Source organism: Dendrobates tinctorius, unplaced genomic scaffold (genome assembly GCF_039654945.1).
Source record: "Dendrobates tinctorius isolate UK_male_01 unplaced genomic scaffold, ASM3965494v1 ptg000097l, whole genome shotgun sequence".
In the NCBI taxonomy this organism is placed as follows: domain Eukaryota; kingdom Metazoa; phylum Chordata; class Amphibia; order Anura; family Dendrobatidae; genus Dendrobates; species Dendrobates tinctorius.
In genome coordinates, this window is record NW_027361765.1 from 28,918,665 (window position 1) to 28,943,261 (window position 24,597).

At 43.5% G+C, this 24,597-nt stretch overlaps 1 protein-coding gene across 2 annotated transcripts in view; it reads left to right on the plus strand.

The window, feature by feature from the left end:
• The window catches only part of MNS1 (meiosis specific nuclear structural 1), a 62,106-nt gene extending 39,984 nt beyond the window's left edge, over positions 1–22,122 (plus strand). For both annotated transcript variants that reach the window (XM_073587000.1, XM_073587001.1), the window contains exons 8-10: positions 11,750–12,007; positions 12,248–12,373; positions 21,798–22,122. In XM_073587000.1, coding sequence (XP_073443101.1) covers positions 11,750–12,007; positions 12,248–12,373; positions 21,798–21,905 — 492 coding nt within the window. In that variant the 3' untranslated portion in view covers positions 21,906–22,122. The remainder of the gene's footprint in view (positions 1–11,749; positions 12,008–12,247; positions 12,374–21,797) is intronic.
• The last annotated feature ends 2,475 nt before the right edge of the window (positions 22,123–24,597 follow it).

Here is a 24,597-nt window from a genome sequence, read left to right on the forward strand (position 1 = left end):
GGACAACCTAGCTGGTTCACTCATAGTGAGTTTGGGGACATATTCTAGGACCCTTTCCCATACCTCGTCAGTCATCGCCCCAATCTCTCCCTCCCATTTTGATCTTGCTTTAAGTGGGAACCCCATTAAATGTGTATGCAATATATCTTTGTATGTGTTAGAAATTAACCCTTTCGTAAGTCCAGCACCACCACATATATAGTCCAAAACTATGTCAGATTGTATCTGCAGGTTTCTGGAAAGTGTTTGAGCCATAATGGCATGTCATACCTGACAGTAGTGATACAATTCAGAATCCGGCAACTGAAACTCACTCTGTAATTGCATAAACGGTCTCAGCTCCCCGTTATCCATAATTTGAGACATTAATGTCAGCCCCCTATGTTTCCAGCCTTTCAGGCTCCCAAGTTTCCGAATCTCTGGGAGGTTACTATTATCCCATATAGCTGTGAATCTAGTCAACCCGGTCACCCCTTTCACCCTCTTTAGTCTGTTCCATAGGTCTTGCAAGAGTCGCAGAGTGGGACACCCGTCTCCCATTACACCCATCTTCCCATCCTGTAGGCCAAGTATCAACGGGCTTCTATTTAGTACGTATTCCAGTACTCCTCTGATGACGCCTGCCTTCTCTTGATTAGACCACCCTCTAAGATGTTGACTTTGGGCAAAATACAGTTCCGGATTTGGCAGTGCCAGTCCCCCCTCATCCTTTGGTCTCTGCAAGGTTTCAAGCCTTATTCTAGGTTGTTTCTTACCCCATACCAAGGCTCTGAACAGTGAATTCACCGCTCCGAACCTTTTCTGCGGTATCCAGATTGGGGAGTTGTGTAATATATATAAAAGCTTGGACATTAAAACCATTTTTAGTAGGTTAATCCTTCCCACCACCAACAAATGTAATTTGTTCCAAGTATCCACCTTAGTTCTTAGAATTGCCAGTAGGGGTACCAGATTAGTATTAAGGTACTCAGTCACCGGCAAGGAAACCTGTATCCCCAAATATTTTAACATTTCCACACATTGTAGTTTATTGGCCCCTATGTCTTCCTGAGTCCATACCACCTCCTTGTCCACTTTAAATAGGCTTGATTTAGACCAATTTATGGTCAGTCCTGAGATCTCACCGAACCCCTCAATGGTATGCACAGCGTGATCCAATGAAGCCGAGGGATCCCCTAGGAATAACAAAAGGTCATCCGCATATAGGGCCACCTTTTCCTCCAAATCGCCGTATTGAAACCCCTTTATTGCATTGTTGCGTCTAATAGCAGCTGCCAATGGCTCTATCTCAATAGCAAACAGGAGCGGTGACAGTGGACAGCTTTGCCTCGTTCCTCTATGCAGCTGTATTCCCGCGGACAGTACCCCAGTAATCTTAACTCTAGCTGTGGGTTGAGTATACAATAGCTGAATCCATGCTGTAAATTGAGGACCAAAGCCCATGCTATGTAGCACTCTCCACAGGTATGACCATCCTACAGTCAAAGACCTTATGGGCATCAAGTGAGGCTATCACCCTCCCACCTGGGTTATCGACTGGCAACTGCAGATTAAGATATAGTCTCCGTATATTGGTTGCTGTTGACCTGTTGGGCATAAACCCCGATTGATCCATATGGATCAATGTATCAACAACACCAGTTAGTCTGTTCGCCAGCACTTTAGCCAGTATTGACGATGGACATCCTTACCATGTGCCCCTCCCCAACGCAATCAGATAAAAGACCATTGGTTCTTATTTTAGCATGAGTACTAAAGTTGCATATGTGATAAAAATTTAGGACCCACTCCCAATTGTTTAAGAACCTACCACAGGTATCTCCACTCCACGCTGTCAAACACTTCAGCAGCGTCAAGAGATAGAATAGCTCTCATTGGAAGGTGACGGTCACAAGGGGGCATTCTCTGCGTCTGGAGGAGAAAAGGTTTTTCCACCAACATAGAAGAGGATTCTTTACAGTTAGGGCAGTGAGAATCTGGAATTCCTTGCCTGAGGAGGTGGTGATGGCAAACTCAGTCGAAGGGTTCAAGAGAGGCCTGGTTGTCTTTCTGGAGCGTAACAATATTGTATCTTACAGTTATTGTTAGGTTCTTTAGAAGGACGTAGATCTGGGGATTTATTCTGACAGAATTTTATAGGCTGAACTGGATGGACTAATGTCTTTTTTCGGCCTTACTAACTATGTTACTATGTCCCGGTGTTGCATTTGATTTCTGAATGTTTAAGAAAAGTCTTCTTAGACTTATTGCTCTGGACTAGTTTGACATAAAGTCTGATTGATCCTGGTGAATAACCTCTGTAATAATGTGAAATAATCTATTTGCTAGGATCAAATCAAAAGCTTTAAGTATGTTATCATTCCCCTTATTATATCTCCATTTTCTGTAACTAATTGGATGATATAAGACGGCCCCGCCTGTGATTTAACTATTGTAGACAAAAAGTGCCCCACACTTTCCCCTGCTCAAAATATCTCTTCTTTATAAAAAAAAAGTTTGTTTTCTGCTCTACATATAAGATGATCATTAAATAATTTCTGAACTTTTTCTAGTTCTTGCCTAGTACTCACCGATAGGCTTAAAATATATTGGCCTTCAGCCTGTTGCACGTTATTTTTGAGAATTTGTGTGAACTCCTTGATTTTAGCTTTGTACGTAAAAACATCTCTTATAAATATTCCTCTAACATATGTTGTCCCATAATATTATTTTTGAAGTTCATCCTTCATTTATTTCCCAGAATTCTGTCAATTCTTCCTTTATAGAATTACCTACTAACATAAGCCAATATGGATTCAATCGCCACAGGCACCTAATTATCCCCTCTATTTCCCCTGTTCTAAATTGCACTCGAATCGGAGAATGGTTCGAGATTCCTCTAGGTAAATATTCCACTTCGTGGACAAACTGGTTCAAGGATTCTGTTCCAATTGCTAGGTCAATCCTTGACAAAGAATGGTTTGACATTGAGTAGCACTAATACTACCAAGTGAGAGGATTTCTGTTTCCAAATATCAAAATACCCAATTTCCGTTATCATTCTATACATCACTGTAGGGGAGGACGAGGCAGGTGTATTACCCGTGTGTAGTCTGTCCCAATGGGAATGAATATAATTGGTAAAATCCGCTATTAACAGAACTGCGGTTATAGGAAATTTTGATGTAAAGCATAGTATTTTTTTGATAATTGCATCCTTGTGTGGAGCCAGTATATATACGGCCACCAAAATTAATTTAATTCCATCTATATGACACAATAGACTTATATACCGACCCTCCGCATCCACAACAGATTTAAAACATTTAAATGGGATTAATTTATGTATCAATACACTAACCCTTCTTGCATGGGAAGAGTATATCGAGTGGAAGGAATGACCTACCCAAGCTCTATTAATTCTTTGTTTTGTTTCAAGAGTCAAATGAGTTTCTAGTAGACAGATAATCGCTGGTTGGTATTGATGCAACCATGTATATATTGTGCACCTCTTAGTTAGATCTCACGTTTCACGTTATAATATTTACAAGCTTAGCCATATGGAAACAGGAGAAGATAATGACCACTGGACAACATTGAGCATTTTCTCCATCATCCCTTCTTTTTTCCTTGTAGCTTACCCCTTATTAACATATAACAAACACAGAACTTAACACACAACCATAACCAAACATAGACATTTCTCCCGTAGGAGAGATTGGGAGCCTATACAAGTCCAAAGCCTGACTTAAAAGGACTTTTTTCCAAAAAATAAAAAAACACCCCAGAAACAATTGAAAAAGATCAGAAGAGAGTTCTTCAGAACCGTTTCAGGGCTTCGCACTATCCATGTGATATGGTATCAGGATACAGAAATCACCGATACGGATTTGTTGACTCTTAATGGGGACCAGATTTATCTGGTTTCAGTTTAGCCTCATTAATGTCCAGCCTCTGTGCTGCTTCCTGAGGGGAATCGTGAATTAGCACCTTTCCAGACACAATGATCCTCAATCGTGCAGGATACATCATAGAGTATGGAAGCTGCAGGTCTCTCATCCTGTTCTTGACATGTGTAAATTGTGCTCTGAGTTTCTGCACTTCTGCAGAGAAATCGGGGAAAATGGCCACCTTAGTACTTTCAATAAACAGATTAGAACAGTTACGTGCTTTACGCAGGATTGTGTCTCTATCCTTATAATGCAATATCTTCAGTACCAAAGGTCTTGGTGGGGCCCCTCGTGATGGATTTCTGGATGGCACCCTGTGAGATCATTCTATTGCAAACATAGGAGATGGTGCCTCTTTTCCACACACATCCCTGAGCCAGGATTCCATAAAATCAACTGAGTTTTTGCCCTCAGACCTATCAGGGACTACTATAATGCGTAAATTATTTCTACATAGTCTATTTTCCAAGTCATCCGTTTTATTGAACAGAGCACTCAGATTTTGTTTATACATTTTCATATCACGTTGCATTGGAGATAGTTGATCCTCAATATTACTAATTCTTCCTTCTGTTTCTATAATTCTTTCAAATTTCCTTTTGGGGGGGCGGGGCCTAGCTCCTGATGTGAGAAGTCGGGTGGCTGTGCTTCTCTGCCACCATTAGCCTCAATTATCCTGCACAGAGCCCGAACCAGCTAATTCCTTTACCAGGATCAGATGTCTGAAGGTCCCAGGAGTCAGGGGCGAGCTTCTGCCAGACTCAGAGAGACAGACATGGGCCGCAAAAGGCAGAAAGATGTCGGAGCCTGCAGCAGTGCCTCAGTCCAAGATGGTGCTGAGAGAGTGGAGGAGGCGGGAAGAAGAAACACAGCCTTTGCACAGAGGCTGGAAGTCTCAGCCCGGCTGAACAGGTATGTGAGGGGCATAGAGACAGATGAAGAAGGAAATGGAGGGAGTGAGAAGCACAGAGATGAGGAGGAAGATGATGAGGAGATGCCTGTGCTGAATGCAGAGCTGGAGCAGGAGGAAGAGGGGGATGTGACACTGTGCAGTTAGCTGAAAGTGCAGATGTAGCAGAGCCCACCCTGCGGGATGTATTCCAAGCTGTCTTATACTGCAAGACTGCCTTAACTTCTCTAACAAAGCAGGTGAATTGCTTGAAAGAAGAAATGGGAGGCATAAAAACATTTATGCAGAAAGTTACAGCCAGATTAACTGAGGTGGAGGACAGAGTTGGTGTAACAGAAGATCACTTAACCTCAGTGCAAAAGACACAACAACAGCACACTCAGAGGATCACGGTAGTAGCCAATAAAAATGATGACCTGGAAAACCGGTCACGTAGGAACAATTTGCGCATTGTGGGCATCCCTGAGAGAGCTGAGGGTGCTGACCCCACAGCCTTTATTGAAACCTGGCTGCTGGACAAGTTTGGTGCTGATAACTTGTCGAGAGTGTTTGCGGTGGAGCGTGCCCATCGCGTACCCATGAGACCCCCAGTGCCGGGAGATGGACCTCGCACGATGCTAGCCAGAATCCTGAATTGCAGAGACAGGGACACTATCTTACGAAAGGCTGGAAAGTTGACAGATCTTAACCTGGAGGGCAAACGAATCGAAATATACCCGGATTACTCAGCCGAGGTGCAAAAGTTGCGACTGCGGTATAGCGAAGTGAAGAAACAGCTCCGCTCTTTGCATTTGTAATACTCTACAATTTATCCTGCTAAATTAAGAGTGGAAGCTTTTGGAAAGGTCATTTTTTTCCCGTCACCGGTTGAGGCTGCTTCGTGGTTGGAGCGCAACCGGAGCAAATTGAGAGAAGATAATGGCAATATGACCACATGACCCTGCTAGACTGATCACTGGACAGGGTTGTGGCGCGGCTTTACTCTGCGAAATAGGAGCGCAGAGGAGGGGGAGAACTCCCCACTGGGATCTACGTATTATGGTTAATTGTTTGACTAATGGTTCGGGACTATGCATACTGTTGACAATATGGCGGAGAGGCTGCCAATGATGGAGGAGGACACGACGCATGTTGAAGTGCGGAATACTGAGAAGTTGCTCAGGTTCTTTGAGCTCCCACTCTCACGTTGGGGAGAGAGTGACAACTGCAAAAGGGGAAGGGTGGGGGGAGGGGAAGCGGAGAGGGATGGGGGGAGGTGGGTGGGGCGGATTTGTAGGGAGGTGGGGGTTTTCATGCTGTTTGACCGGCTATGATTGGGACCACAATGTAATGATGTTACTTGATGATGATGGATTGTTCTTTCTAATGCACAATGAGTAACCGTACTGTTCGGATGTTAAGTTGGAATGTACGTGGTATATCTGATAAGGTTAAGAGGGCGGCTGTTCTGAATCATATCAAATCCTGTGAACCTATGATCGCGTGCTTGCAGGAGACACATCTCACTAGAGACACTATGCACTGGTTGTCAAGAGCCTGGATGCTAAAGACTTATCATTCTACTTATTCCTCGTACTCCATGGGGGTGTCAGTCCTAATACACAAAAACACACATTATGAAGAGCTGGAAGTGCATGTAGACAGTGAAGGGCAGTATGTATGGATTGCTTGCAGATTGTTCGGACACAAAATGATTTTAGTGGCTTTATATATCCCTCCACCTTACTCTAAAAAGAAACTACAAGCAGTACTGGAACTGACGGGCAGATGGGGGGAGACTCCGTTGTTGATTATGGGAGATGTTAACAACACTATGAATGATTATTGGGTTAAAGTAAGACCGGCAGGTACGGAAGCTGGACAGGACAGGATGACTGCCTTTGGCAAGTATGTAGGGGAACTTGGGCTGGTAGATCTGTGGAGAGTACGAAATGAGGGTAAGAGGACTTTTTCATGTCATTCGGCAACACATGGAACACTATCGAGGATAGACCTGGCTTTGGGGGATACCGCTATGGACGGGATGGTGGGGAAGGTGGAATACCTACAGAGGACTCTCTCGGATCATGGTCCTATGGTGGTCACGCTTCTGGTGAGATCTGCTCAGGGTCAGAGGGGAGGTTGGCATCTTCACCCGACGTGGCTTAAAGTGGTGGACATGGGTGGCATAACCAAAGAGCTAGAGCACTTCTTCCAAATGAACGAAGGGAGTACTGAGGCCACAACGGTATGGGATGCCATGAAGGCGTTTACGAGGGGACTTTTTATAAGTGAGATTGCGAGGTGTAAGACCAAAACTAAATTGGCAGATCAACAATTAAAGGATGACCTGACAAGAGCGGAGGCAGACATGATTTTGGCGCCAACGAGTGAAGCTCACAATAGACTAAAATTGGCTCAGGAGGCAGTTGATAAACTGCACATGATGCAAGCTGAGAGGAAAAGGACATTTCAGCAAACCCAATTCTTTGAAGAAGGAGAGAGAAGTGGGTCACTTGTTGGCGGTGATATCTGCGGCACAGAGGGAGTCTTCCAGGGTGTATAAACTGAGAGATCAAACAGGGGCGACTCTGACAGACACAAAGGACATACTGGAGGTCTTCAAGGCATATTACATGGCACTGTACACTTCGAGAGCACGGGACACAGAGGGGGATGTGGAGAAATTTTTGGAAGGCATTTCACTACCTAAATTGTCTGAGGAAGATAGGTTGAGGTTGGAAGAACCTGTGAGTGTGGAGGAGGTGGAATGTGCAGTACTGTCTATGCCCAATAGCAAATCACCGGGAGCTGATGGTCTACCTGGGGAGGTGTACAGGGAGTTAGTGGAACTGCTGGCTCCGAAATTGAAATCTGTGTTTGATGAGGCTTTAGTGACGGGGGCACTGCCGAGATCAATGGAGGAAGCGGTGATAGTAGTTCTGCCGAAGGAGGGAAAAGATCCCATGGATGCAGAGTCGCACAGGCCCATTTCGTTGTTGACAACGGATGTCAAAATACTCGCTAAGATCCTGGCCACCCGGCTCACCGGGGTTGCGCATACCATTATACACGAGGACCAGTCGGGCTTTATGCCTAACCGCTCCACGGCTGTTAACTTAAGAAGATTATTTCTTAATATGCAACTGCCTGCTGATAATGGTGGCAGGAGAATAGTGATGTCATTGGACGCTAGGAAAGCATTTGATAGGGTGGAATGGCAATACTTATGGAAAATCATGGAACTGATGGGATTCGGCCCCGCGTTCATGGCCTGGGTGAAGTTATTGTACTCATCCCCAAAGGCGGTAGTTAAGGTGAATGGAGAACAGTCCGGGATGTTTGACTTGCATAGGGGCACAAGGCAGGGGTGTCCGCTGTCCCCGCTATTGTTCGCGGTGGCAGTGGAGCCCCTGGCGGCCAAGATCAGAGCTGAGAGGGGAGTGGTCGGATTTAAATTTGGGAAGCTGGAAGAAAAAATATCATTGTATGCCGACGACATCCTGTTGTTTTTGGAAAGTGCAGGAGAGACACTGGGGTGCGCAATGGATGTAATTACACAATTTGGGTGCATTTTGGGACTGGAGATAAATTGGCACAAGTCTTATGTCATGGCTGTGGATAGAGCAATAGAAGCAGAGGAGATAGATGAGAGGGGGAAACAACTCCAGCTAGTTTCACAGTTTAAATACCTAGGGATATGGGTAGCTCTTCCACTGTCACGATTCACGGGTCTGAATTTGGTTCCTCTGCTAGAGAAATTTAAAGGGAAAATAGGTGCATGGTGCAAATTGGCTTTAACGGTAACGGGTAGAACTAACCTGATTAAGATGGTCCTTATGCCACAACTAATGTACGTTTTGCACAATTCGCCGATATGGCTACCCAAAAAACGGTTTTGGGGCATTAATTCTATCTTCAGATCCTTGATATAGAGCAAGAAGCAGGCACGGATTAAATTTGGAACTCTGCAAAAAGGAAAGGAAGAGGGAGGACTGGCCGCACCAAATCCATGGGTCTATTTCTTGGCAGTACAGGGCCAGCATGTCAGGGGATGGAGAGAGCTCGATTGTGGAGGAGCAGCTCACCGGGTGCTGGTGCATGTGACGGGGAGACGCCCACTTATCCAGGGTCTAGAGGATGGTACCTTTAAGAAACTGGGAGCACCATATCCTACCATAGGCATGATTCAGAAGGTATGGGACACCATTAAAAGGATCAGAGGGGTGGATGAGCTGACTAGGTACTCACCTGTGTGGGACAATGAGCATCTGCCGGAACTTAATAAACTGCGTCAAATGGGCAATTGGAAGGCGAAAGGAGTGAGATATGTGTGCCAGCTGCAGAGTGGAACGGACCTGAAGACCTTTGAGACATTGAGAGAGGAATTTGATTTGCCTTCGGTATGGGGGTTTCAATACTATATGCTTCGACATGCTTGGAGGGCACAGTGTAGATTGGGAGCCATGACGGTTCAGGGCGACATTGTACTAGACTTTGTGTGTATGAAGGGAGGGACGAGGGGAGTTATATAGAGCATATATCATGATCTACTACACTCCTATCTGGGGGACAATCACCTCACTGCAAAGAGTAAATGGGAGAGGGAGGTGGGTACCCTCACAACAGAACAATGAGAGGCTATTCTTGAATATGTCCCGAAGATCTCTCTAAGCGAGCAGGCACGGCTCTCCCAATTATATGTAATACATAGAACATACAAAATACCGCTGGTCCTATTCAAGGCGGGCTTGAGGGGAGACTCTAGCTGCCCTAGATGTGGCACAGACCAGGCCGGACTGTTACACATGCTATGGTCGTGTCCGCGGCTGGTGGCATACTGGCTGGTCGTTATCAACAAAATTGGGAGAGCTTATGCATGCACGCTCGACAGTAATCCAGTGCTGTGTGTTTTGGGGGAGGTGGATGGGATACCTGTCTCAGAACATTACAAAGTGGCAATAGCGAGGTTGCTGTATGTGGCACGCAAACTAATAGCACGAAAATGGAAGGATTCGGAACCCCCCACTAGGAGGGAATTTATTGCTCAGACACGTACGGTAATGCATTTAGAGGAAAGCATTTACAGGCGAAGGCATGGTGAAAGAACTTTCGAAAAAATATGGTCCGCCTGGATCGCGGTGATATGATTGCTAAGACTCTCAAGTATACCCGGCATAAGGAGTATTGGAGGGGGGAGGGGGGGATGGCTTTGATTGTATTACTACAAGATATGTGAATTGTTGCATGTATATTGATATCCACTGTTTATTGTTTAAAATCTTTTGAAACCTAAATAAAAATAACTGGTTTAAAAAAAATTTCCTTTTGGAGGTCTCTCCTTATAGATGACATATCTTTCTTCATAGATCCCATAAGGGTGGTAATACTCGTCAAGGTTATATTAGACATATTGACCGCAGACAGCACATCCCTCACTGTGGGTTCTTGGCCTGTGTCTTATCTCTCTGCTGTGTGTCATCAGCCGAGGCCTTGTTGGACTGGCAGGCTTCGTTACCAGCGGCTTTTGTGAGGAGTCCTACTCTTCAGGAGTTCCCAGACTCAGTTCCTCACTGACACCAGAGTGTTTTATGATATAGGACCTGTGCTTTGCTAAGGTTTTTGAACGGCGCAGGCTAGAATATCAGGATTATGAACAAGAGCTCTCCTGTGTGTCTGCTCACATCAAGCATCAGGCCACGGCCCCCTATAGGACATCTTTCTACATTGACACATAAAAAGGAGGTGGATCTGACAAGAAGCCAATGGCACCTATATTGTCTAAACTTCTTAGCAATGGTTACGGAATAGAGTTTGTAACAACATAAGGGACTTGTTATCAGTAATTTAGATACTAGATAGTTTGGACATTGCTGAGCTTGGGTTCCTGGCTGTATGTACTAGGGTGACCGCAAAAAATCGATGTCGGAATTTTGTCCGTCTGGACCCCACAAAACGATTCCCCTTTCCAGATATTGAGATAGCCAAAATTTGAGCTTGATCAAACGACGTTAACCCGTGCCGCTCGTCGCTCAAAGTTTGAAAAAATCCAAATTGAGGTATTTTAAGATTTAGGTATTTTGCATAGTCTGTTAGACTATAAAGAATGTGACAACAACATTGCAGAAATAGCCCTGATCAAATTTTCGAACCATTTGTGGTATTTGAATGCAGAGTTGGTGGGATTATCGTTTTTTGATCCCACCATTACAGACAATGAAAAGTTGTTAATGGCTAATAAATTGCTCAGTAGCACAGATGAACCATCAGAGCACGCTAGGGTTGTAAATCCAAAAGTTAGGAAAGAAAAATTAAAAGAGGTAGGAAGTAACCGACTTTAACGACCTTCTGACAAAAGATGAAGAACAAAAGCAATATGTCCTGCAAGTTGTAAGCAAATGCCGAGCATTATATTCTGACGTTTCAAAAACTACTTTAACTAAAGCTCTAGAATAGATTAGATAACTATGTAAAATAATCAACTCATGTAGGTTAGCGTGCTCTGATGGTTCATCTGTGCTACTGAGCAATTTATTAGCCATTAACAACTTTTCATTGTCTGTAATGGTGGGATCAAAAAACGATAATCCCACCAACTCTGCATTCAAATACCACAAATGGTTCAAAAATTTGGTCAGGGCTATTTCTGCAATGTTGTTGTCACATTCTTTATAGTCTAACAGACTATGCAAAATACCTAAATCTTAAAATACCTCAATTTGGATTTTTTCAAACTTTGAGCGACGAGCGACACAGGTTAACGTTGTTTGATCGAGCTCAAATTTTGGCTCTCTCAATATCTGGAAAGGGGAATCGTTTTGTGGGGTCCAGACGAACAAGATTCTGACATTTTTTTCCCCCCCATATGAGATCCGGTCACCCTAGTATGTACTTTAGCAGTAATATTACTTTTTGGACTATTTTTTTTTAGGCAGAGATGGAGAAGAAAATTCGTCAGCGGCTTGAATTGCAGCGTACATTTGAAGAACAAATGGCTTTTAAGCAAATTGTTCAGCAAGCTGCAAAAGAGGAGGAAGAAGCTTTCAGGCAGGCCATGCTTGCAAAGTTTGCCGAGGATGATAGGATTGAGCAGATGAATGCTCAGAAGAGGAGGATGAAACAGCTTGAGCACAAGCGAGCAGTGGAGAAACTACTGGAGGACCGACGCAAACAGTTCATTGCTGATAAAGTGAGAAATGACATTGTTAATTGTGTATGATGCATACTCTTTATCTTCTTTACATTTTGCATTGGGTATGCAGGGACATGCGTTGTATGCAGCTGCGTCCGCATGCAACGTTTTGACGTGCCCGCCGACCACACGGGAACGCAACATGTTCCCTAAAGCCACAATAAAGTTGTACAGGATTTTTGCATTGTTTTAAAGCAGGTGCTGCCTTACTTAACGCACTTTTTTCATTATTTTCAGGACCGCGAACTCCAAGAAAGGCATGAGGAGGAGAAGAGAGAAGCATTTCACCGGGCTATCATTGAGGAGGAGAGACAGAAACTTCTCAAGCAGCATGCCTCACAGTTACTGGGATATCTTCCAAAAGTGAGTATTTCTCTAGTTCAATAAATATAGTAACTACACAATCTTTGTGCGGATGCATTGATCACCATCTTGTATATTACTGTAATGAAGAGAGCATCTTTAGGTAACTCCAGGAACAGAAAACCTACAGAATGAAAAGACACAAAACTACCATAAAACCATAAAAAGCTAGGTGCTATCATGGTTTGGGAAAATCAAATTACTTGTAAGTAATTATATTTTCCGTACATCCTGACAAAACTGTAGAGATACTTAGGGTTCCGTTACACATAGCGACGCTCCAGCGATCCCGACAACAATACGACCTGGTAAGGATCGCTGGTACGTCGCTACATGGTCACTAGTAAGCAGTCAAACAGGCAGATCTACTCAACGATGCAGCAACGATATGGCGATCCATATAACGACCTCGGCGGTCGTTGGGACCTTGTCACACAGCAGCTACTCTGACGACTCAGACCTCAATAGGCGTGCTTCAGCATTGCCTTTTCCACGCCCCTCTGCTCCGATTGGTGGCCACTACTGCGCTATCACTATGCAGTTTGCTTCAGCGTCCCTGTCTGAGTCGCTAGTGTGCTATTTATTCATGGATCCACAGTCACTGACACTGGGACACGTGATTATTATAACTGTACATGTTAAATATTATGATTGCATATAATTGATAGCTGACCTATAAAAGGAAACGCTACAAAGATCCTAATTTGAGACCATCAATCGGAGCTGAGAGGGTGTTGAAAAGACAAAGCAAAATCACGCCTGCGTCCCTGAGTTCTGAGTTTCCAACGAGGTCGCTTGTCGTTGTTATGGCGTCAAATGGCCAGATGCATGCTGGCCAGCGGGACACCAACGATCAAAAAATGGCCTAGGACATTCGAGCACGATCAGTGATATCGCAGCGGGGGGCCGGTCACCGCTATGTGTCACACGTAGCGAGATCGCTGGTGAGGTCGCTGTTGCGTCACAAAACCTGTGACGTTTCAGCGATCTCGCTAACGATCTCGCTATGTGTGAGGTACCCCTAAGATACATGAAATCCTTAGGGATTGCTGTACTGCTTATCTGATCTACTGATGTATTGGTCTTTTCTGCCCAGGAAGTGTCCATGGCTCTTAAAGACTGAGCGTTAATATTCTGAGGAGGATTCTCACTAGACGAACAATGGACTAGAGCTATGGCCATTCTAACCCATCTAACTATGGAGGCTTTTGTAGCCCTCCTACCCTTATTGGTGCCCCGAACTAATACAAACATGGATAAAGATTTCTGCTCGGAGCCTGTAACTTCAAGATATTTAAGAGGACCTCTCATAACATCTAAAGAATGAAGCATTACCTAACCCTGAGATCTCGGATTCTGACAGAGCAAAGGGAGAACTATTGTATTTCTTGAGATCTATGAAACCTAGAAATTACTTTAGGAAGATTAGCTGGACAGGTTTTATATGCCCTCTTGAAGGAGGGCATATAACCCACAAGGAGATTCCTCGGGGTTTAGGGAAAAAATACTGTTACGTGGCGATTCCCCTGATGCTAAAACAATCTATTTCCTGAAGACCTTGCAAAATACAAATCTGACTGAAGATTTCTCGATTCAAGGTCCTTTCTCACAGGCTGAGTAGGTGACAAGTTAGAGTGCAACTTTTTTTGTATATACAATTACCTATCGTGCTAATGCATGTCAATGTGAAATATATGAAATATGAATAGCAATACTGCTTCTGAATACTAGGAAAAAATGAGATGCGTAGCACATAATTTGGCCAATGCATACAAGCCCATCAATCAACATCAAGGTGGTCTCAAAACTGATGGTTCCCTACATATCTAATGTAAATCCCTCTCAGGCTGAAGTCTGTATTTATGGGTAGGTACGATCCTGATGTAAATTTTATGTAAATAAAACCAGCACATGTTGAGGGGTGATGTGCTCGGTCAGAGAGCTAACATGGAAATAACAAAAGACTGACTGGCACATCCAAGCTAGTGTGAATAGGTGCATACTAGGATCAGCCACCTCCATATAAAATACACAAAAAAGTTGAACTCTATCATGCTAAAGCGTGTCAATGTGAAATATATGAAATATGAATAGCAATACTGTTTCTTAATACTAGGAAAAAATGAGTCATTTAGCATATAATTTGGCCAATTCATGCATGCCCATCAACCAACGTCAAGGTGGTCTCAAAACTGATGGGTCCTTGCATATCTAATGTAAATACCTCTCTCAGGCTGAAGTAAGTTATAACTTAGTTAATCGGCTATGAGAATCTCCAACTGATGGTGGATATGGATGAAAGATTTCTTTCTGCCAACATCAAAGTTTCTTTAATTTTTGTGAAGATTCTGAACGTCATGGAAATACCGAAGGGTAGGTACTGTTATTGCAGATGAAGAAGGTGTCTCATGATTCTCACTGCAACTCTGACATATTTTCTTCAGGTCTATCACAGACATGAAACAGACAGGGTATAGTAGCTTTACGCTAGATTTTAGCATTTACATTTTGAATATTGTGGTTTTTAAATGAACATTTAGGGCCTTCAGATTGATATTTTTTTGAAAGAACCATCTGGCTTCCTGATTACAAAGACATAGCTGTAAAACCCCTGCCTAATTTCTGGTACAGGCACTCTGACGAAAACTTGTTTTTCCATCAAAGCGAGCACTTCTTCTGCTAATATAGTTTGGGTTCCTTTTTGCTCCCTCTCTTGTTTGTATTATCCTTTTTGTGAGGAATGGTAGAAAAATCTAGTCTAAGACCCTGAGCAACAGTACCTACCACTCACCAGCTGGCTGGAAGCGAGGCCCAGAAAAATTATCAGCCATACCCTTCCCCAGGTTAAAATAAAACAAAAAAAAGAAGAGTTTCAGCCTGTGATTTCACCCTTCGACACCTGGCTGTAGGTGTCCCGTAAGAACAGGAAACCCACATTGAGGTATAGAGAAAGGTTCCGCCTTTTTATTCTGTAGGTTTCCTGTTCCTTGTAGCAGATCCTCTCTCTCTCTCTACAGTGCTGTAAAGTTATAGGGAAATATTATCTTTGTCACTTTTACTGCACAGTGAATAGCGTAAATGAAAATAATAGCAATTCTGGAACTGCTGATTACTTGTTAATTCTGCCCTTCAAAAATCAGTATATAAAACTTGATTCACATTTATCCTGTGCTCTATATTGTATACTTATTTCGGGGACCCCATCTAAATCCCCCCCCCCCAAAAAAAAAAAAAACAAACACATTCAGCCGAAACCATAACTGAGTTATTCACTATAGTAAGGCAGTTGGATACACTTTGGACCTCATCTGGCCTTTGCTCCAGCAGTGTCTATCTTTTTAGGCGCAAAAGTTTTGCTGATAGCAGCTGTGTGCATGTCTAAGAAGTCTCGAAAGCTTGCTTTGTAACATTGATTTTATTTTTGTTAGCTATTAAAAGGTAACGTAACTACAAGATTATCTTGTTTTTCCCACTGAGATCATTCTTTTGCCTTTAAAGATATGACACTGCTGGAGCGGAGGCCAGACGGAGTCCAAAGTAACTCTATCTGCCTTATTCACTATATTTACTGCCTTATTCACTATATCTCTGTGGAGGACTTTGCCACACACTTCAAAAATAAGGTAGACCAAACAAGACAAGTCTTTATTGTTCAATCGCCACAACCCCTTTGTATACCAAACCAATGCTCTTCCCCATAACCTCCCTCTTCAGCATCACTCAAGGAAAGCTTAATTGGCTCCTTTCCAAATTGCACCTTACCACTTGTGCACTTGACCCCATCCCATACCACCTCCTCCCCAACCTCACCACCATACTTATCCCATCCCTAACCCATCTCTTTAACCTATCACTAACTTCTGGTACCTTCTCTTCTGCTTTCAAACATGCCACAATCATACCTATCCTTAAAAACCAACCCTCGACCCAACCGCTATGTCCACCTATCGCCCAATATCACTGCTGCCTTTCGCTTCCAAACTCCTGGAGCAGCACGTCCACACTGAACTTTCTTTCCACCTCTCATCTAACTTGCTCTTTGACAATCTACAATCTGGTTTCCGTCCCCATCATTCCACTGAGACTGCCCTGACCAAAATTACTAATGATCTACTTACAGCCAAAGCTATCAGACAATTCTCTATACTACTCCTAGACCTGTCCTCTGCTTTTGACACAAATTGACCACTGCCTCTTACTACAGATCCTCTCTTCTTTGACATCAAAGACCTCGCCCTATCCTGGATCTCCTCATATCTTTCCAACCACACATTCAGCATCTCTCACTCCCACACTACCTCCTCATCCCACCCTACTCTTCTCAATCTATACCCTTGGGCTGGGACAACCCATAAAGTTCCATGGCTTCTGGTACCACCATTATGCAGATGACACTCAGATCTACTTCTCTGGCCGAGATGTCATCTTTCTGCTGTCCAGAATCCCGGAGTCTCTATCAGCCATATCCTCCTCCTTCTCCTCTCGCTTCCTCAAACTCAATGTGGACAAATCTCACAGATCTTCCCTACTTGATCTATCACAATAAATGACATCACGCTTTCCCCTGTACTGGAAGTTTGCTGCCTTGGAGTAACCCTTGACTCTGCCCTGTCCTTCAAACCACATATCCAAGCTCTTTCCACCTCCTGTCACCTCCAGCTCAAAAATATTTCCAGAATCCATCCTTTCCTCAACCCTCAATCTACTAAAATGCTTGTGCATGCCCTCAACTACTGCAACATCCTTTTCTGTGGCCTCTCTGCTAACACTCGCACCTCTCCAGTCCATCCTTAACTCTGCTGCCTGACTAATTCATATCTCTCTCTCCTCACTACTCCTCCGCAAATCTCTTCACCAGCTCCCATTCCCTCAGTTTATCCAGTTTAAATTACTAACAATGACCTACAAAGCCATCCATAACCTGTCACCTCCATATATCTCTGAACTAATCTCCCGATATCTTCCCTCACATAATTTTCAGTCCTCCCAAGACCTCCTTCTTTCCTCCATACTAAAGGGCATGTCACACTAAGAGGTATCGCTAGCAATATCGCTATAACTTGTGACGTTATAGCGATATTGCTAGCGATATCGCTGTGTGTGATACTTACCTACAACCCGCTGCTTATCGCTGATCGCGCGAGAACATCCAGGACTGTTTCTCGTCGGGCGCTTCCTGCTGTGACGACGAGCGACGCGTGGAGCCGGGAGGGAGGACGCAGGATCGCCTGGTGTGACAGGTAAGTAGCGACCCCCGACCCCAGCGATGTCGCTCGTGAGATCTGCCTGTGTGGCAGCTCACTAGCGACCACTTAGCGATGCACCAGCGATCCTGACCGCGTCATATCGCTGGTCGGGATCGCTGGTGCATCGCTAAGTGTGACAGTACCTTTATACGTTCCTCAACCTATCCCCTCCAAGACTTCTCTATAATATCCCCCATCCTCTGGAATTCTGTGCCTCAACATGTCCGACTATGAACCACACTCGGCTCCTTCAGACGGAACTTGAAAACCCACCTCTTCAAGAAAGCCTACAACCTGCAATGACCACGCTGCCACTTCATCACTACCGGAGCTCCTGCCTCACCAACTCCGATGCTGCTGCAACCTCCCCAACCTACTGTCTCCTTCCACGCCATTCTTGACGTTTGGTAGAGCGGCTTAGTATACATTTTTTTTTGCAAAAAACGTATCAACCAAATACCCTGTTTTGTTATCATCTTTTTACTAGCACTTGCTGTTTACTATTAGTTTTTTACAGCAGAGTATTTTTCTACGTTTGTTTTACTGTGTTTTTCTGTAGAATGTAAGCCCACAAGGGCAGGGTCCTCTCCCCTCTGTATCAGTCTGTGATTGTTAGTTTGTTTACTGTAAGTGATATCTGTAATTTGTATGTAACCTCTTCTCATGTACAGCACCATAGAATCAATGGTGCTATATAAATAATAATAATAATAATAATGTTATAGTGACTAATTCCTTCAAGGAAAAATATTTTTTGGAATCATCGCAGGTGACTTTGTACTTTTCTGAATCATCTTTTTGTCCTGATTTCAAAAATGTATATAGTTTTTCTGTATAGTCCTTCCCTTTTATCTCCTTGTGGCAGGGGTCAGATCCTTGTAGAGGCCTGTCTCCTGTCAGAGTCTCACATACCAGTCCTTGCTGCCATCATAATCCTTTTCTGACTGACTCAAATCTTAACGCCACATAAGTTAGCTCCTTCCCATAACATGTGACTTTCCGAGAGTCTATACTCCTTCCCATAAACTCACTAAAACCTTTACTGATGTTGTCCCTGTAAGAAAATTCACAATTAAGTAAGACAAGCAAAGAAATGGGAATAACATAAGAAAAACCACATACATTGAAAATGCAGAAATAACGTAATAACAAAAATAGTTCTATCTCAGAAACTTTATGTGATAGAGCAAAACTAAGCATATTTTTGGAATCGGCACATCAAACTCCGTAAAACAGACATATTACCTTTGCTGATGTTTTTTTGAGTTGACCAGTGTATAATGAGGCACTTAGGACTTTATCTGACATCAGGTTCTGCACTTTGTTCCAACAACTTTGTTTTTGGAACAGAGTGCTTAACAAAAAGCACAGGATAAATGTGAAACTAGCCTTAAAAGTGATCAAAAAATGATTTGCCCCTCAAAATGCTGCAAATAAATCTACAACTCTTTCTGCAAAAAAAAAAAAACAGTTGCCACTAAGGGTGTGTGCAGACGCTGCGGAATCCGCTGCGGATTAATCCGCACGGATTTTGCAAAAACCGCAGATAAACCGCAGGTCAAAAGACCTGCGGATTATCTGCGGTTTTGACTACGGTTTGGTCCTGCGGATTCACCATCTCCACAATGGTGGAGATAGGAACCCGCTGCGGATTCCGCAGAAAGAATTGACATGTCACTTCTTTCTGCGGTTTCAAAACCGCAGCAAATCCGCACGGATTTTTCCGCAAGGTCTACACAGCGTTTTTTTTTTTTACCATTCATTTGAATGGTACTGTACACCGCAGCTAAAACTGCTGCGGGTCCACAGCGGCCAAAAACGCTGCGGAAACGCAGCGGAATCCGCAGCGTGTGCACATACCCTAAGATCTGTCATTTGTTAATGGAAAAATAGGGGAGTTTCCATGTCATAGATATCTCCAAGGCACTAAAAAAAGCAACATGGCCTCCTACTCGCCTAAGTAAAGTCCAGTGAAATTTACACTCCTAAATCCAAATGCTCCCCTCTGTTCTGAGCTCCACAGTGTGCCTAAACTGCAGATTGCGTCTACATGTATGACAATTGTGTAGCTGGAAGGACCAAATTAATTTAAGGGATGTGTGCCTTCAAAAGCACGAGTGGGACACAATGTATTGAAAGAATATCTGGCATATTTCCAATTTTCACTCTGAAATGTGCACTCCATGCATTTTTTATGAATAACACCTGTGAGGCCAAAATAGTCACAGCTCCTGTAGCTGAATTCCCAGAGGAGTGTAATTTTTAGTATGGACTTTGTGTTTTTTTCTGCTGTTCTGAAACTTATGACCTCTGCAAATGGCAACCGTCGACTAAGCCAATAACATATGAGGAAAATGGTGCTCCTTCCTTCTTAGACCCGCTGTTTAGCCAACAATAGTTTCTTATGACATATGGGGTCAAGAGATATTGTGTAACGATTTTAGGAATCCATTTTCAGCTATTGCCCTTTGCAAAAATGAAAAAATTGCAGATAATATAACATTTCAGTGGTAAAAAAAAGTAATTTTTATTTCGACAGCCCAATGTTATAAAATTCTGTGGTGCAACTGTGGGTTCAAAGTACAGTCTACATCCCTAGATGATTTCCTTGAGCGGAGTAGCTTCCAAAATGGGGTAACTTATGGGATTTTTGTGCTGTTTTTGCACCTCAGGGGCTCTACAAATGCAACATGGTGTCTGCAGTCTATTCCAGCCAAAATTGCGCTTCAAAAATTAAAGCGTGCCTTCCTTTCCAAGCCCTGGTAGCACCATGTCTAACACCAGATACACCCCATTTCATTTACAGTGACCTCTGTAAGCAGATTCTTGAGGAGATCGGTGTTTGGCCCATAGATGTTAACAGGTCATTTATATATTATAACCGTGGATTTCTCTGTAATTAAGACATCAGAGCGCAGATATCAAGGTATCATTTTGTTGAGCTTCCTATGACCTACATGCCCATGTAGATGGCCTAGGAGGGTTGATGCTACTGACAGATTCCCTTTAAAGAGAACCTGTCTGGTTCCCCATGGCTTCAAACCCAGCAGGATTAACATATATTTGACTAAATTCCCTGAAGAGTTAGTTAGACAAGTTGGCCCTTTTCTATGTTATCATGCCACTGTATGAGCCAGCATCATCGCCATCTGCAAATCTCATGCAAGCCTCTGAAGCCAGGAAGCATGCACACGGCTAGAGAGAATGAGCCGTGTGCATGTGTGAGATTTGCAGGAGCTGGCGATGGCGCTGGTTTGTGCAAATCATGTTGTCATGCCTACAGGGGCGTAATAGCATGGAAAAAGAGCCGACCAGTCTGGTGAAACTGAAGCCCATTTGACTAGTCAAAGCCCTAATTAGCATTCAAAAGCAGAAGTTAAAACTACTTTCTTTAAACCTAGATATCAGCGAATAGCTTTATACAGATCAAACTCTCGCCTACCATGGAAACCTTCAAAAGAAAGCTGAAGACCTGTCTCTTCCGACAGTAACCACCTGCAGTAACCACCGATCCACCAAACTGCTGCGCGACCAGCTCTATCCTCACCTATTGTATCCTCACCCATCCCTTGTAGACTGTGAGCCCTCGCGGACAGGGTCCTCTCTCCTCCTCTACCAGTCTTGACTTTTATTGTTTAAGACTACTGTGCTCGTTTTTATTATTTATACCCCTTTTCACATGTCATAGAATTGTAGACTTGGAAGGGACCTCCTGGGCCATCTGGTCCAACCCCCGGCTCAAAGCAGGATTTGCTAAATCATCCCAGTCAGATGTCTGTCCAGCCTGTTTGATGACTTCCATTGAAGGAGAACTCGCCACTTCTCGTGGCAGCTGGTTCCACTCATTGATGACTCTGTCAAAAAGCTTTTTCTAATATCTAATCTGTCTCCTCCCATTCAGTTTCATCCCATTGCTTCTAGTCTTTCCTTGTGCAAATGAGAATAAAGATGATCCTTCTACATTGTGACAGCCCTTTCAAGCACCATGAACTAAATGGCGCTATAATAATAATAAATAATAATAATACAGGGCTGGTTAGGCAGGGAATTTAGTCATATATATGTTAATGTTGCTGGGTTGGAGGGCACGGGGGACCTGACAGGTTTCCTTTATCAGTTCTATTGTCTGTAATCTGTCTTTTTCAAGTTGTATTAATATTATTTTCTGTAAATTTCAGGGCATATTTAAAAATGAAGAGGACCTCAGTATGTTTGATGAGGCGTTTCAGAAGACTTTTCAGAAGCGCAGTGTTGACCTATTCTCTGATGAGGGCTGGGATTCCTAAAATGAGGATGGTTCCTGTTTTGCCTCTTGGTTACAAGTCTTCAACTACCTAGAAATATTTAATTTATGATTTATATGTATAGTACTGGTATCATTTTATTTTGATAAAATTAATTATAATACATTTTAAAGCTGATAACTCATAAAGGTGTAACACTCTTTGATGGTGATATCTTTAAATATGACAAATCAATAAAAGTTTTCCTCTGGTTACTCGATACTGAAAACATTTTTTTTCTTCTGACAAATCCTTTTAGAATTTCAATTTATTGCAGCTAATTCTGTCAAGACCAAAGAAGATAAATCCGAAAAATGTTATATGGCCTGCGTGGCGTGCTGTACGGCTTGGACCAATTAACCTCTTCCCGACATGCCTATGTTCTCTATTTGCATACACATTTTATCGTCGTCTTCTTCTAAGAACCATAACTTTATTTTCTGTCGGCATAGCCATATGAGTGTATAAAAACTGCCTTACCGTGTAATATGTGGAGAAACCGCTCAAATCCAAAGAGTCTGCTGACGATCAGTAATGGTAATACAAAAGAAGAAGGTTTGGATTGAGAAGTTGTGCTTAAAAATGTTAATGCTTTATTCCATTTGATTAAAATTATCCATGATAAGAAGAGATGAAGTTACTCTGAAGCGTTTCTGTGCCTGGGGCGGGAATCATCGAGACCCACAAGGCGCAGAGCTCTATTCTATTCTATTTCTCGGCCTGGAGGACGGCCCAGGAAGTAAGCTAGACTTGAGAACAGAAGAAATATCCACAGAGGTGACTAACTCCGGGAGCCCCCAGATTCGTAAATTATTGCACCTGTTCCTATTCGCCAAGTCCACATTCTGTTGGAGAGAAAATTGCTGAGCCGAATGAAGTATTGTCTCTTGCAAAGCTTGAATGGAAGAAGAGTAATTTGAGATTGAGACAGTTTCTCGACTCTAGCAGAGATAGAGGAGAGTTAATAATGGAAAAAGGTGAACTCTTGCTTGCATTTCACAACAACCTGTTTTGTGAGCACTGAGATATCATTTCTGGTAGGGATAGACTGGAGAAGGGGACTGAGGTATTGCCAGGGAGGCTGGTCTGTTATCAACAAGCTGTGTTATACAAGAGTCAGTAGGAACAGGGCCCCTAGGTTGCAGTTGACTTTGTAGGTGGGGGCTATGATGTGGAGCAACTGCTGTTTGGGATGACCCTCATTTCCTTCTTCTGTAGATATAATTGGATCTAAAAAGGGCAAGGCTGTGGAACCAGATGTTACTGTAGATGCGGACTTATTGCCCAAATGAGGAGTCAGTGGAGAGGGGTCAGGTGATGGTGTGCCTCCCTATACAGCATGAGGGGGACACATCCCACGAATAGCCGGTACACCATCCCAGTGAAATGGCGGGATTTGGGGATGAAATTGGGGCAGGCTGTATCTGGGGTTCTTCTCAAGTCAGCCATCTTAAGTCTATGAGAGAAGAGGGATCCTCAACTTGATTGGGGACCCTGGAGGGGTTAATGTCAAAGGCCTGGCGGAGAAGTCCAAGACCATAGGCTCATTTGGCCCTGTGGAGGTAAGCCTATTATTCCCTCTACTCTCTGATGATGATATGGGAACAATGTCTTTTAGGAGGCTGCATGGGAGGGGGAGAATTTGTTCTTTTATTCTGCTGGGCAGAAATATACTGGAGTGCAGTGTTGCTGCTTCATATAGGGCAAAATGGAGATCAGAATGCCCATCAGAATCATGTGATGGACATATAGCTGCGATTGCAGCCTGTGTAAGATGCAGAGGTGTCTCAGCGACATATAACAAGTGGTGGTGCCCATCTTGTGGCATCGCCGCATCCCCCTACATGAATGGTGCAGGAGGATCTAGCAGACGCGACAAGCAGGGGAAGGTCGGGTGAGCTACTTCAGTGCTGGTGTTTGTTTCTGGTAGCTGCAGAGGAGATCATAAACTTGCTGGTGGCATAGTTGTGTCCAGGGGAACAGCAGCACCATCACCAGGCTCTGTGATCGCCTGCTGTGGAGTATCCAGGATACTCTTCTATATCTATAGATGCAGCAGGAAGGGTTCAATGATGTCCTAAAAGGAAACATCTCTGTGAGAGGAACGTGGCCTCGTTTTCAAGCCACCTTTGCCCATACTGGGATTCAGTTTACTAGCCTATTAGGTATGTAGGTTGCAGGAGCTCCACAATGTGTGTCCTCAGCCATGGCTATCCATGCCCCCAACATTTTTATTATTTTTTATCTGTTCCCTCCCCACACTCTAACTGGAGCATCCATAGACGCCTCAGTTGCAAGGGGAAAAAAAAGTCTCCTGCTGTGCTAGGTCACTGGCCGAGTTAATCTGGGTCTGCTAGGACACAGCAGCACTGCGAGGCTGGCACAGACCCAGCCATCATTTGATCGCCAAGTCCTTCATATGCATCAGTAATATAGAGAGTAAAGGAGAAGGCAGTAATTACCATTTTTTGTTTTATTCCCAAAGTCCACGGCTGTGTTGGATAACCAGACCTGCTCCTGCTGGATAGCAGAAGCTTTAACCTCATTCCGTAAATTTACAATGGCGTAATGTTAAAGCTCAAGACCAGGAACCATACATTAACAGTGCTTGTTGTAAATATGGAAAAAAAAAAAAGAAAAAGACTTGCATGTGCAATGAAATGGTTGCATCTGTCTCATTCAGAGCAGCAAATCC